The sequence below is a fragment of the Zootoca vivipara genome, chromosome 2 (genome assembly GCF_963506605.1).
Source record: "Zootoca vivipara chromosome 2, rZooViv1.1, whole genome shotgun sequence".
NCBI lineage: Eukaryota > Metazoa > Chordata > Lepidosauria > Squamata > Lacertidae > Zootoca > Zootoca vivipara.
In genome coordinates this window covers 8,634,183-8,646,424 of record NC_083277.1, presented here as the reverse complement: position 1 = coordinate 8,646,424, position 12,242 = coordinate 8,634,183, and the positions used below count along the sequence as shown (strand labels likewise).

Sequence of the window (12,242 nt, the reverse complement as noted above, 5' to 3'; positions counted from 1 at the left end):
ACACCAGTAAAGCATTGGTGCTCAGCAAAAAAAATGAGGAGATGAAACAAACTTGCATGTCAACATGGTTGGATTCTAGAGTTGGAAGGGACCCCAAGGGTCATCCAATCCAACCCCCGGCAACGCAGGACTTTTTGCCTCATGGGGGCTCGAACCTATGACCCCGAGATTAAGAGTCTCATGCCCCCTTCTAAACCAAAAGTACTGATCAGGGAGCGACCTGTGGCTGTTGGCGGCCTCTCAAGCTGACCCACCTCACAGGGTTGTTGTGATGGTAGCTAGGAAAGCGGAGAGCACCAGAGGCCGCCATGATTCCCTTGGAGAAAAGGCAAGAGATGAAAAATGCAGCTGGGCTGCTACAGTGGTGTCCTGCCTTCTGGCTAAGGCTCACCCAACACATTTTTAATAGTGGGGATTAAAATAAGAGTACTTTGGCTGCTGCTGGCCAAACGCTGCTTTCTCTGCAATCCCCTCTCAGTTTGCAAGAGAGGAGGAGGCAAAAGAGGGAGATGCTGGGCAACCTCACTCACTTCCAGTGTAAAACTGCCTTCAGCCCCCATTGAGGTTGTTACCAGGAGAAATTGGCACTTTTCAAAACCAAGGAGATATTACTCGTTTATTTATTTACTGAATGTTGTCCGCCGTTGGACCATTTGAAAAACAAACTTCAAAGCAGAATGGTAAAAATATCAGGAAAATGAATACCAGGAGGAAAATGGAAAATGTACATTTACTTTATGATGATTTGAAATTTGAACTTCAGTGTACTTAGTATGTTAGTAGTCTTACTCATTACAGTGGAACCTCAGTTTATGAACACCTCGGTTTACGAATTTTCGGTTTATGAACGCCGCGGACCCATCTGGAACAGATTAATTCACTTTCCATTACTTTCAATGGGAAAGTTCACTTCAGTTTATGAACGCTTCCGTTTATGAACAGACATCCGGAACCAATTACACCCATGCTTCGGGTTAAGTACTCTACAGGTTGAGTACTCCGCGGACCCGTCTGTAACGGATTAATCCACTTTTCATTACTTTCAATGGGAAAAATCGCTTCAGTTTATGAACGCTTCAGTTTAAGAACAGACTTCCGGAACCAATTGTGTTCATAAACCGAGGTACCACTGTAGTTTTTTATTCCCTTCCTTTAATTTTTTCTTTTCTTTTTCTTACTTACCGGTATATTGCATAAAGTGAGATTGCATCAGGCTGAATTCACTGACAGTGTTTTTCTGACTTGGAGCTTTTTATGCACTTCTTTGATGGTTGGATTCTAGAGTTGGAAGGGACCCCAAGGGTCATCCAGTCCAACCCCCGGCAAAACAGGACTCTTTTGCCACACATGGGGCTCGAACCCATGACCCTGAGCTTAAGAGTCTCATGCCCCCATCTAAACCAAAAGTACTGATCAGGTGGCTGTTGGTGGCCTCTCAAGCTGACCCAGCTCACAGGGTTGTTGTGATGGTAGCTATAAAAGCGGAGAGCACCAGAGGCTGCCATGAGCGCTGTTATGGGAATTTAAAGGTTTTTAAAGGTCTTTTTACACATATGTATTAAATGTTCATAGATGTACCAAGCAAACATGTGCAAGAGGGCAGTCCTGTAGCCATTTTGACTCCCAGGCTGACAAGGCCTTTCTCTTTGAAAGGAGGGAGGAAATGGGAAAAAAACCTCTGCTCACAGATTCTGCCTTAAGGGCACATTTAAGGTGTGAATAGGAGAGCTTGTCACCTTGCTCAGGAACTCAGTAATCATCATTACAAAAGGACTCTGGCCAGGCTCCCCATGGTGATCCAACATTAACAAGTAAACTTGGCTCTCAGATTCTCACTCCTCTTCTTTGATGTGTGACATGGGGGGGGGGGTTGGTCTTGGGCTACACCCCTTTGATGATGTATGTATGGTGCTTCTGGGGGTGGGCTGGACTGGGAAGAAGGGAATTTTCAAAGTTCTATATATGGGGAGGGAGATTCTTTGTTCGGGGTCCTTCTCTTCTCCTGTGCGAGAGAGAACACCCTGTGCAGAGAGAACACCGCGGGCAACTACCTTGGGTTGGTCTCTGTTTTGCACTATCGAAGAGGGGTAATTAATTTCACCCAATCTCTTCGGAGGTTCGGACTCCCTACCGGGGTAGGACCCTTTTAAACAGGCAAGAAAGCCCTTTAAAATTCTATAACAGCCCCTTGGAGAAAAGGCAAGATAGGGAAAATTCAGCTGGGCTGCTACAGTGGTGTCCTGCCTTCTGTCTAAGGCTCACCCAACACATTAGTAAGAGCGAGGATTAAAATAAGAGCATTTTGGCTGCTGCTGCAGCTGGCCAAACGCTGCTTTCTCTGCAATCCCCTCAGTTCGCAAGAGAGCAGGAGGGGAATCTAATAAGCAAAAATCTGCCCTTATTCCCTTATGGGGTACACAAGAGCCCTTATTGGGTTCTCCATCGGTCGGAGAATATATAACAGAGGCCAACCAGAGAAGTTTGAGAAGCAAAGCCTTTATTTTTGCTGTTGCAACAGGGTCCTTCCCCTCAGGCAGGAGAACAAGGAAGGAACCCAGAACAAAAGAGAACCTCCACTTTTATCAGTTTTCCCATCACCAAGAAAAAATCCCAATACATCATTCCTACATCACAGCTATGTAATCGATACCTCACAAAAAAGTAGGGTTCAAGGTAGAAATCTGAGCACTTTTGACACCTCTCCTAGTCCTCCTATCACCCCTCCCAGGTGTGAATATCTAAACACAAAGATAAATTAACATTTTCTAAGAGTTGATCACTGTCTTTTGTTCAGAGGAGTCTTCCATTGTGAATGAGATACCATTGATGGGGAATTATGGCTCCCAAGTTGCTAGTCATGTTGAAGTGTGTGCATATGCTGATCCTTAAGCCATCCTTAAGGCAGGGTTAAACCATTAGTGATGTATGGAAGTGAGAGCTGGACCATAAAGAAGGCTGATCCGTCGAAGAATTGATGCTTTTGAATTATGGTGCTGGAGGAGACTCTTGAGAGTCCCATGGACTGCTAGAAGATCAAACCTATCCATTCTTAAGGAAATCAGCCCTGAGTGCTCCCTGGAAGGACAGATCGTGAAGCTGAGGCTCCAATACTTTGGCCACCTCATGAGAAGAGAAGAATCCTTGGAAAAGACCCTGATGTTGGGAAAGATTGAGGGCACTAGGAGAAGGGGACGACAGAGGACAAGATGGTTGGACAGTGTTCTCGAAGCTACGAACATGAGTTTGACCAAACTGCGGGAGGCAGTGGAAGACAGGAGTGCCTGGCGTGCTATGGTCCATGGGGTCACGAAGAGTCGGACACGACTAAACGACTAAACAACAACAACAAGGCAGGGTTGCATCCAAGCGGGAGGGGTGAGGGTCTTTGAAGCGGAGCGGAGAGGGGGAAGATGGCATTGAACAGGATTCTGGATAGTTGCAGCTGTTAGATTCGGTCACCCCTCTCTGTTCATTAATAATGGTGTCCTGCTCCCCCCCCCCATATGATTTTCTATAACAGGAATATCAGGAGCAAAATGGAAAATGTACATTTACTTTATGATGCTTTGAAATTCGAACTTCAGCGTACTTAGTATGTTAGTAATCTTACTCATTAGTTTCTTCTTCCCTTCAATTTTTTGTTTTGTTTTTCTTACTTATCTGTATAAATAAAAATGTAGGCATTGCGCAAGCGGATGAAACAGCCTTTCTCCATAACGTAACCACTGAACCCAATTGCAACAAATCTGGCCACAACATACCTTGCCTGCATAGCTCATGAGTCAGGACAGGGTGGGGCCAGTTACAGGGATGTGCTGCAGGGGGGAGAAGGGGGCTCAATACCTCATGGGTCGGGACAGGGTGGGGGCAGTCACAGGGATGAACTGGGGGGGGGAGGAGGGGGCAGGATAAGTCATGTGCCCGGACAGAGGGGGGAAATCACAGGAAAGAACCACAGCAACGCGTGGCCGGGCCAGCTAGTCTTGCAGAAAATGAGATTGCAATTGGCAGAAAACCATGGCTAGAAAAGCCACTGCTATTGGCCTGTCACCCACCCAAGGTGCCCTAAAGACCTGAAAGCAAAGACTTTGGGATAATACACACAGTGAGTGACCTGCGACATCGATCACATGCAGTCTGCAGTCAGCTTACATTAAAAACCTGACTGTACCAAACTACCGAAGGTTATTCACAAAAAGCCAGATTAAACGTTTTCCCCTCTGCAGTGCTGGAAGGTAGGATGAGAGGAGTCCCCTACCAGGAAAGATTGTGCTCATGTGCCCAAGACACAGACTCTAAAACATATTATGCTGCACTGTGTGAAGTTCAAGCAAGCTACGGCTGAATAGCTTTCACCCTGATCCCAGGAAAATCGGAGGAGTATTACATCAAGTTCCTATTGGAAGACCAGTCAAATGCTAGAACATTAGCAGTGGCGAAGTTTCTATTGGTGGTTGCAAGAATCAATGATCCCAACTCTAGGTTTGAAGAAAATGCTTCTGAAACCTGAAAGCACGATGTCCTTATTGAGTATCGCTTTGTAACGAATTGATGGGTCTATGGATTGTAATAAAGATGGTTGCTGTTGTTGATTTTCAATAAATGAAATTTTTAAAAGGAGGAAGTAGGATTTTTCACATTCCAAAGGATTTTTGGGAGGCTCCCCCCCCCCCCCCGTGATAAAAAATGTTATGTTTCAGAGGTGAGAAGCGAAGGGAATATTTTGCTCATGGTATATATATAGATTTAATAAAAACTGGAACAAGGGACTCATAGAGAGCTGCTGTCACTGAGCCCTTATAAATAGGTTTTTAAACATGGTCTAATAGCAGGTGGCTTCTTTAGGTTCTGTTCCCATCCTCCCTTATCTCCGCAGTTTCCACAGTTACTCTCTCTGGTCACAGCGGTCAGCCAAAGTCTATCTGTAATTGCCAATTCCAAAAAAGGTATCTGAAGAAGTGTGCATGCACACGAAAGCTCATACCAAAATATAAACTTAGTTGGTCTTTAAGGTGCTACTGAAGGAATTTTTTTATTTTGCCAATTCCATGGCTGGGTGAAGACAGGCCTATCCACTAGCTGACTCCTTATCAGGCCAGCTGAGAATTTGATGCCAAGTTCTCATTACACAGATAAGATTCATGGGGAAGCCCTCATTATACGTACAGATAAATATATAAGGATCTAAAGCTACCATTACATCGAGATCAGGAGACACCACTTTCTGAAATTACCCGGCAATACACATATTCAAAGCATTTGCGTGGCCTCTCTCCTGTCTGGGCTCCCTGATGCAGCACCAGCTTCCCTTCCAGGCCAAACATTTCCCACACTCGAAACATTAATGGTCTTTCCCTTTTTTGTGGATTCTCTGGTGCCTTTGAAGGTCCGAATGAGCAGCAAATCATTTCCCACACTCCAGACATTTGCATTGTATTTCCTTGGTGGAATTGCCAATGTTGATAAAAGATTACTTTCTTAACAAAGCATTTTCCAAACTCCTGATATCTTAAGTCCTCCTTTTTGTATGGACACTTTTGTGTTCCACAAGGGCTGATCGCTGATCAAAACATTCCCCGCACACCCAACCTTTATATGCTCTTTATTCCACAGGGAGACTTTGAAGGTCTCCTCCTGTGTGGACTTTCTGGTGACTGCCAAGATGTGATGACTGAGAAAAGCATTTCCCACACTCCAGGCACTTGTAAGGTTTCTCTCCTGTGTGGATCTTCTGGTGCCCCCTAAGGCTTTGTGCTAAAGTAAATGACATTCCACAGTCTAAACATTTATGTGGCTTTTCTCCTGTGTGGACTCTCCTATGACTAGTAAGACCTGATGAATTAGAAAAACATTTCCCACACTCTCCACACTCATATGGCCTCACTCCTGTGTGGATCCTCTGATGGATCACAAGGTATGACTTCATAGAAAATGATTTCTCACACTCCAAGCACTTGTAAGGTTTCTCTCCTGTGTGGATCCTCTGGTGCCTCCTAAGGCTGCTCGCTATAGTAAATGACATTCCACAGTCCAAACATTTATGTGGCTTTTCTCCTGTGTGGACACTCCTATGAGAAATAAGATGTGATGAAGTAGAAAAACATTTCCCACACTCTCCACACTCATATGGCCTCACTCCTGTGTGGATCCTCTGATGGATCACAAGGTATGACTTCATAGAAAATGATGTCCCACACTCCAAGCATTTGTGGGGTTTCTCCCCTGTGTGGGTTCTCTGGTGCCTCCTAAGGTTTTGTGATATAGTAAATGACATTCCACAGTCTAAACATTTATGTGGCTTTTCTCCTGTGTGGACACTCCTATGGGAAATAAGACCTGACGGATTAGAAAAACATTTCCCACACTCTCCACATTCATATGGCCTCACTCCTGTGTGGATTCTCTGATGGATCACAAGCTGTGACTTCTCAGAAAATGATTTCCCACACTCCAAGCATTTGTGGGGTTTCTCTCCTGTGTGGATTCTCTGGTGCCTCCTAAGGTTTTTTGCTATAGTAAATGACATTCCACAGTCTAAACATTTATGTGGATTTTCTCCTGTGTGGATTCTCTGGTGTACAGGAAGGTGTGATTTGTGGGCAAAACATTTTCCACACTCCATGCATTTGTAGGGTTTCTCCCCAGTGTGAATTTTTTCATGTGCCTTGAGGTGTTGTTTCTGGGAAAAGCATTTTCCACACTCCACGCATTCATACGGTTTCTCTCCTGTGTGGATTCTCCGGTGGATTACAAGTACCGATGGTGAAATACAGCTTTTACCACAGTCCACACATTTATGGGGCCTCTCTCCGGTGTGAACAGTCTGATGCCTCAGAAGGTCAGCTTTATCATAAAAACATTTCCCACACTCTCTACATTCACAGGGCTTCTCTCCTGTGTGGATTCTCTGGTGTCGCCTGAGTTTTACTTTTGTGGGGAAACATTTTCCACACTCCTGGCACTTATGGGGCCGTTCTCCTGTGTGGGTTCTCTGATGGACTACAAGTGAGGAACGCTGAGTAAACCTTCTTCCACATTCCAAGCACTTATACCGTTTCTCCCCTGTGTGAACCAAACGATGGCTCCAGAGCTGTGCGTTTTGAGGAAAACATTTCCCACACTCCCAGCATTCATAGGGCTTCTCTCCTGTGTGAAGCCTCTGATGGATTACAAGGCCTGACCTTTGAGCAAACGATTTCCCACACTCCGGGCATTCATAGGGTTTTTCTCCAGTGTGGGTTCGCTGATGGGTAACAAGTGTTGACCTAACAGAAAAGCATAACCCACACACACTGCATTTGTGGGGCTTCTCTCCTGTGTGGACGTTACGGTGTTCACGAAGCTGTGATCTCTTGGGGAACCCGTTCCTACTCTCGCCATATTTACGGGGTTTCTCTCCTCTATGGCCTCCTTCATGTTTCACAAAATCTGAGAGTTGGGGAAAACCTTCCCCACACTCCAAGCAGCGATATGAGATATCTCCTCCTGCATGGATGTTCCGGTGGATCAGAACGATGGGCTGATGGGCAAGAACCTTCCCGAACTCTGATGACTTATGGGTTCCTGGATGGTTTGCAAGCTCCAAACTCTGATCCAAACAGTCCCCACGCTCAGAGTTTTCCTGGATCTTCTCCCCTGTGTGGATTCTCTGGTGTCTAGCAAGAGCCAATCTGAAGTCAAAGCATCGGCCACAGTCTGGGCAGAAATGTTTCCTCCTTGAGTTTCCTGCCGAGAGTGAAGAAAGCAGAATCAGCGTTTGAAGATGGCAGAGAAGTAGCCTCAGAATCCAACCTGAGATGGTTGGACCGGATGATGCATGAGAGACGGAGGTCTTCCCCCCACCCACCACACCCACTGCATAATAAGGTATAACCAGTGGAAGAGCTCTTTTTTGATGAAGTAACAGAGAACATTTTTCTTGCCCATTCTCAGCAAGTGAGGAGAAACTCTGAACGGACTCATCATCCCACCCAAACCGACTCACCTAAGCTGGTGTCCGAAATGGCAGCCCCCGATCCATCTGAGATCTGATATTGTGGAGGCCTGGGCTCTTCCTCTGGCTCTGCCCTGGGGACGAGGCTCGTCTTGGGAAGTGGCAGGGCTATGCGGGAAAGAAGTGGGGAGAAGCAAGAAGAGGAGGAGGAGGACGAAGAAGTGAGGAGGAAGCATTCTGCCTCATGGTCTAAACTATCCCCAATGGCTGCTCATCCAAAGCTTCCTCAAACGTTTTGAGGGGGGTCGGGAACCCAGGAAGGGGACTTGGTTGGCACTTCCAGACTGTTGCTGTTACGCTGGTGGGAGTCCCTCGCATGCCAGCAAACTCATTTTGCACAGCTAAAGTGCAGCGCAGTGAAACTCATCAGGAAAAATATGTCCTGCCATTCCCTCTCAGGGCTAGCCTACCTCAAAGGGATTATTATTATTATTATTATTATTATTATTATTATTATTATTACCTGCCCATCCAACATCTTTAATTTTGCACAGAATCCTACCTTACACCCACACACGTCTCTAGACCTATGCTAGCTTACTACTAATAATACTTTCTTATTTGTATCCCACCCATCTGACTAGGTTTCCCCATCCACTCTGTGCAGCTTCCAGCATATATAAAACCATAATAAAATATCAAACATAAAAACTTCCTGATACAGGGCTGAATTCAAGTTTATATAGTTGTTTCATTTCCTTGACATCTGGTGGTAGGGTGTTCCACAGGCCGGGCGCCACTACCAAGAAGGCTCCCTCTGCCTGGTTCCCTGTAACTTCACTTCCCGTGGTGAGGGAATCGGCAGAAGACCCTCGGAGGAGCTGGGCCTCAGGGTCCGGGCTAAACGGTGGGGCTGGAGACGCTTCTTCAGGTATACTGGGCCAAGGCTGTCTAGGGCTTGTTGTGGGGATTAAATGAGGGGGAGACCCGTGTGCCCCACCGTGAGCTCCTTGGAGGGGGAAAAGGTGGGATCAAAATGGAAGGCATTTGGAATAAAGCACATTTGCAGTTTGGAACGCATTAAATTCATAAGTAGAGGTACCACTGTATTATTATTATTATTATTATTATTATTTCCTGCCCATCCAACATCTTTAATTTTGCACAGAATCCTACCTTACACCCACACACGTCTCTAGACCCATGCTAGCTTACTAATAATACTTTCTTATTTGTATCCCACCCATCTGATTAGGTTTCCCCATCCACTCTGTGCAGTTTCCAGCACATATAAAAGCATAATAAAATATCAAACATGAAAAGTTCCTGACACAGGGCTGCATTCAAACGTCTTCTAAAGGTTATATAGTTGTTTATTTCCTTGACATCTGGTGGGAAGGCGTTCCACAGGCCAGGAGCCACTACCAAGAAGGCTCCCTCTGCCTGGTTCCCTGTAACTTCACTTCTCGTGGTGAGGGAATCGGCAGAAGACCCTCGGAGGAGGTGGGCCTCAGGGTCCGGGCTGAATGATGGGGCTGGAGACGATTATTCAGGTATACTGGGCCAAGGCCATCTAGGGTTTGTTGTGGGAAGGGGGAGACCCGTGTGCCCCAACTTAAGCTACTGGGGGGGTGGGAAAGGTGTGATCAAAATGCAAGGCATTTGGAATAAAGTACATTTGCAGCTCTTGTGCAACAAACCTGCTCCCCACCTAGCCCTCCACCCCAAAAGATGACTGACAAGGAAATGTCCCGGAAGGGCTGCTTCAGACTCTTGCAGCGAGGAAGGAGGCTCCTTACCCAGAGAGACCACGTTCCCCTCATTCTCCAGCATGGCCTCCCTTGCTCTTCAGGCAACGTCCAGCAGGGAGGGCCCTTTCGAATCTGGTGAAATAAACAGGCACATCTTCAACGGTTAGCGGTCTCTGTAATGACAAAACGCCATCAGCAAAAACAGCAGCACCTCAGGAACGCCTTTAGTGGCAAGCACAGAGTGGGAATTTCAGTCTTCCCCATAGAGGCTTGCAACTTCATTCTTTGTTTGTTTTTTAATCAAGATTTTCTTAGTGTGTCAGCTGCAGTGTGTGTAGGTGTGTCTTGTGAATGCTCCCCACTAGGGCTAGAAAGGGGTTAGTTTAAAATCTGGTTTGCTAGGGAAACTGGAATACTGCATCGCGAAATGATGCAAAACTGAATTGCTGTTCTGCAAAATGATGCATGTCTAAAAAGTGTGTCACCAACATGAAAAGTTTGGAATGCTCTCCTGCTTGCAGTATAAGGTTGTAAAAAAAATGTCAAAAACTTTATGATTTGCTTAGGAAAAAGCTCAGCTTTTGGAGGGTTGTGTTTTTTAGTTTTTGCAACCCTAAGGGTGGGGCCCCCAGCTTTGACTGTTTCCTGCGGTTGACCGCAGTCAGTTTTTTGGGGTCAGTTTAGCCATTTCAATTTGGTCTTCCCCATTGACGGCTGCAACTTGATTCTGTTCACGGGAAATGAATATGAACTGAGCCCAGGAAGCTCTGCCTTGAAGGGACGGATCCTGCCCTTTAGCTTTGGCCGTTCCCGTCTTGGTGTTACGTGTTTAAGGCAGCTTCATAGGTTGCAAGAGATAGCTGGAGAGGACCCAGAGTTAGAGAACAAAATGAGAAAATAAAATGCTTGAAGAATGAAAATATTTTGTGGGATACTTGAAAAATATATATCACGGTTTTGTTAAATAAAGGATAAAGAGCAGATAAGATGAAAATTAGTATAGAAAACCAAATGTGAAAGAAGGAGGAAGTCGGGTTCGGCAGAACTAACAAGTTTAGAAGGTGAAAAGATGATTAATAATGAATGGGTGAGGGGTAAAGGTAATTGCTGTATATGGTTATATTGTGTATTATGATTTATATTGTATTACATTGTAGAATGATGTATATATGTTTACATTTGAAATTAATAAAATTAATGCACACACCTCCCCATCCAAACAGGTCAGGGGAATAATCGATGGCATATTCTAGCCAGGCAAAAGCATCCGACTCAGAGAATAGCTGGAGTACCCTAGGGAGATGGGACTGGCATGGACTGGCTGCAGAGTCCCGCTAGAACCCAATTTGGCCCGTTGATCTGAGGGTTACCCCCACCCCCACCCCCATGATATACAGTACAAGGGATTTTGGAGCACTTTAAAATATTCAGGGGGATATTCCAATTGCAGCCTTTTTTCATTTTTAAAAAAGGGATTATAATGTTATTTGATTTTTTCTGAACCTCCAGACTTTTTAATTAAAAATATGCACAATCTACCAGCAAGCTTACATTTCATTTTTTCTAATTTATTTTTATAAGCTTTAGAGGCGCCCTTCTTGCTTAAGTGGTTTCCTGCACTACATTCTTTTTTAAATATATTTTTATTAGTTTCCACACATTATTGGTGTGTATTTATCCTCGACTACGTATTACAGCGTTTCATATTCATATTTATCTCTGGTTACCATTGCATTTTACAAAATTTTACATTTTACCATTTCATTTCATAGCTTTCAGTGAGGAATAAACAAGTGAAAGAGTTTCCTTCTTCGGCTCTCGAGAATCTCCCCTTCCTCCTCTTTCTCCCCGATGCAACGTGCAAACTTATTAGCGCAATGGGGAAAGCCAGAAAGGATTTTCTCCCGCCGCCCTTGCCTGCCCCGTTCCCTCACCAGCATTCACGTGTTGCAGGGTTCAGACGGTGCCCTCTCACCCCTGTAGAGCTGCTTCCGAAGGGCGCCTCTACCTGCAAATACTCCTTCCTGCTCGGACCTTCAGCCTCCCCTGCAAAACCTCTTTGCACCCCAGAGATCGCGATGGCCGGACGCCTCCTGCAAAAGACCCACAAAAATGGAGATTGGCCAGAGGAAACAGGCAGCCTGGGATGTCCTAGTGACTTCGCTTCTTCCCTTTTCCCAGACCCAAAGGATTCTGGGATTTGTAGTCTGTTCCTCTGTGAGGGGGAAAAAAACGTTCCTTTGGGCTGTGGGGAAGGGTGGGTGCTCATTTATTTTTATTTTCCCTTTCTATTTACTCACTTACTGGCACACCCGTAAAGCATTGGTGCCCGGCAAAAAGAATGAGAAGATTAAACAAACTTGCATGTCAACATGGTTGGATTCTAGAGTTAGAAGGGACCCCGAGGGTCATCCAGTCCAACCCCCGGCAACACAGGGCTCTTTTGCCTCATGTGGGGCTCGAACCCATGACCCAGAGATTAAGAGTCTCATGCCCCCATCTAAACCAAAAGTACTGATCAGGGAGCGACTTGTGGCTGTTGGCGGCCTCTCAAGCTG

At 45.5% G+C, this 12,242-nt stretch overlaps 2 protein-coding genes across 4 annotated transcripts in view; both read right to left on the bottom strand.

Annotated features, from left to right (window-relative positions):
* LOC118081247 (zinc finger protein OZF-like) overlaps positions 1 to 11,796 on the bottom strand; it is a 78,037-nt gene extending 66,241 nt beyond the window's left edge. The window contains exon 1 of the mRNA XM_060270508.1: positions 11,693 to 11,796. The gene's annotated coding sequence lies outside the window, so the exon portion shown is untranslated. The remainder of the gene's footprint in view (positions 1 to 11,692) is intronic.
* Positions 390 to 11,816, bottom strand: LOC118081136 (zinc finger protein 345-like). 3 transcript variants are annotated; one of them, XM_035107362.2, is made up of 4 exons: positions 11,693 to 11,816; positions 9,733 to 9,816; positions 7,985 to 8,101; positions 390 to 7,725 (listed from the first exon to the last, which is right to left on the bottom strand). In XM_035107362.2, exons 2-4 carry the CDS (start codon positions 9,764 to 9,766, stop codon positions 5,603 to 5,605), a joined length of 2,274 nt encoding a protein of 757 aa, XP_034963253.2. In that variant the 5' UTR covers positions 9,767 to 9,816; positions 11,693 to 11,816; the 3' UTR covers positions 390 to 5,602. The 3 variants fall into 3 exon arrangements, with proteins under 3 accessions (XP_034963253.2, XP_034963255.2, XP_034963252.2); XM_035107364.2 differs by having other exon boundaries at positions 11,660 to 11,767; XM_035107361.2 differs by having other exon boundaries at positions 11,619 to 11,746.
* Between the last annotated feature and the right edge of the window lie 426 nt (positions 11,817 to 12,242).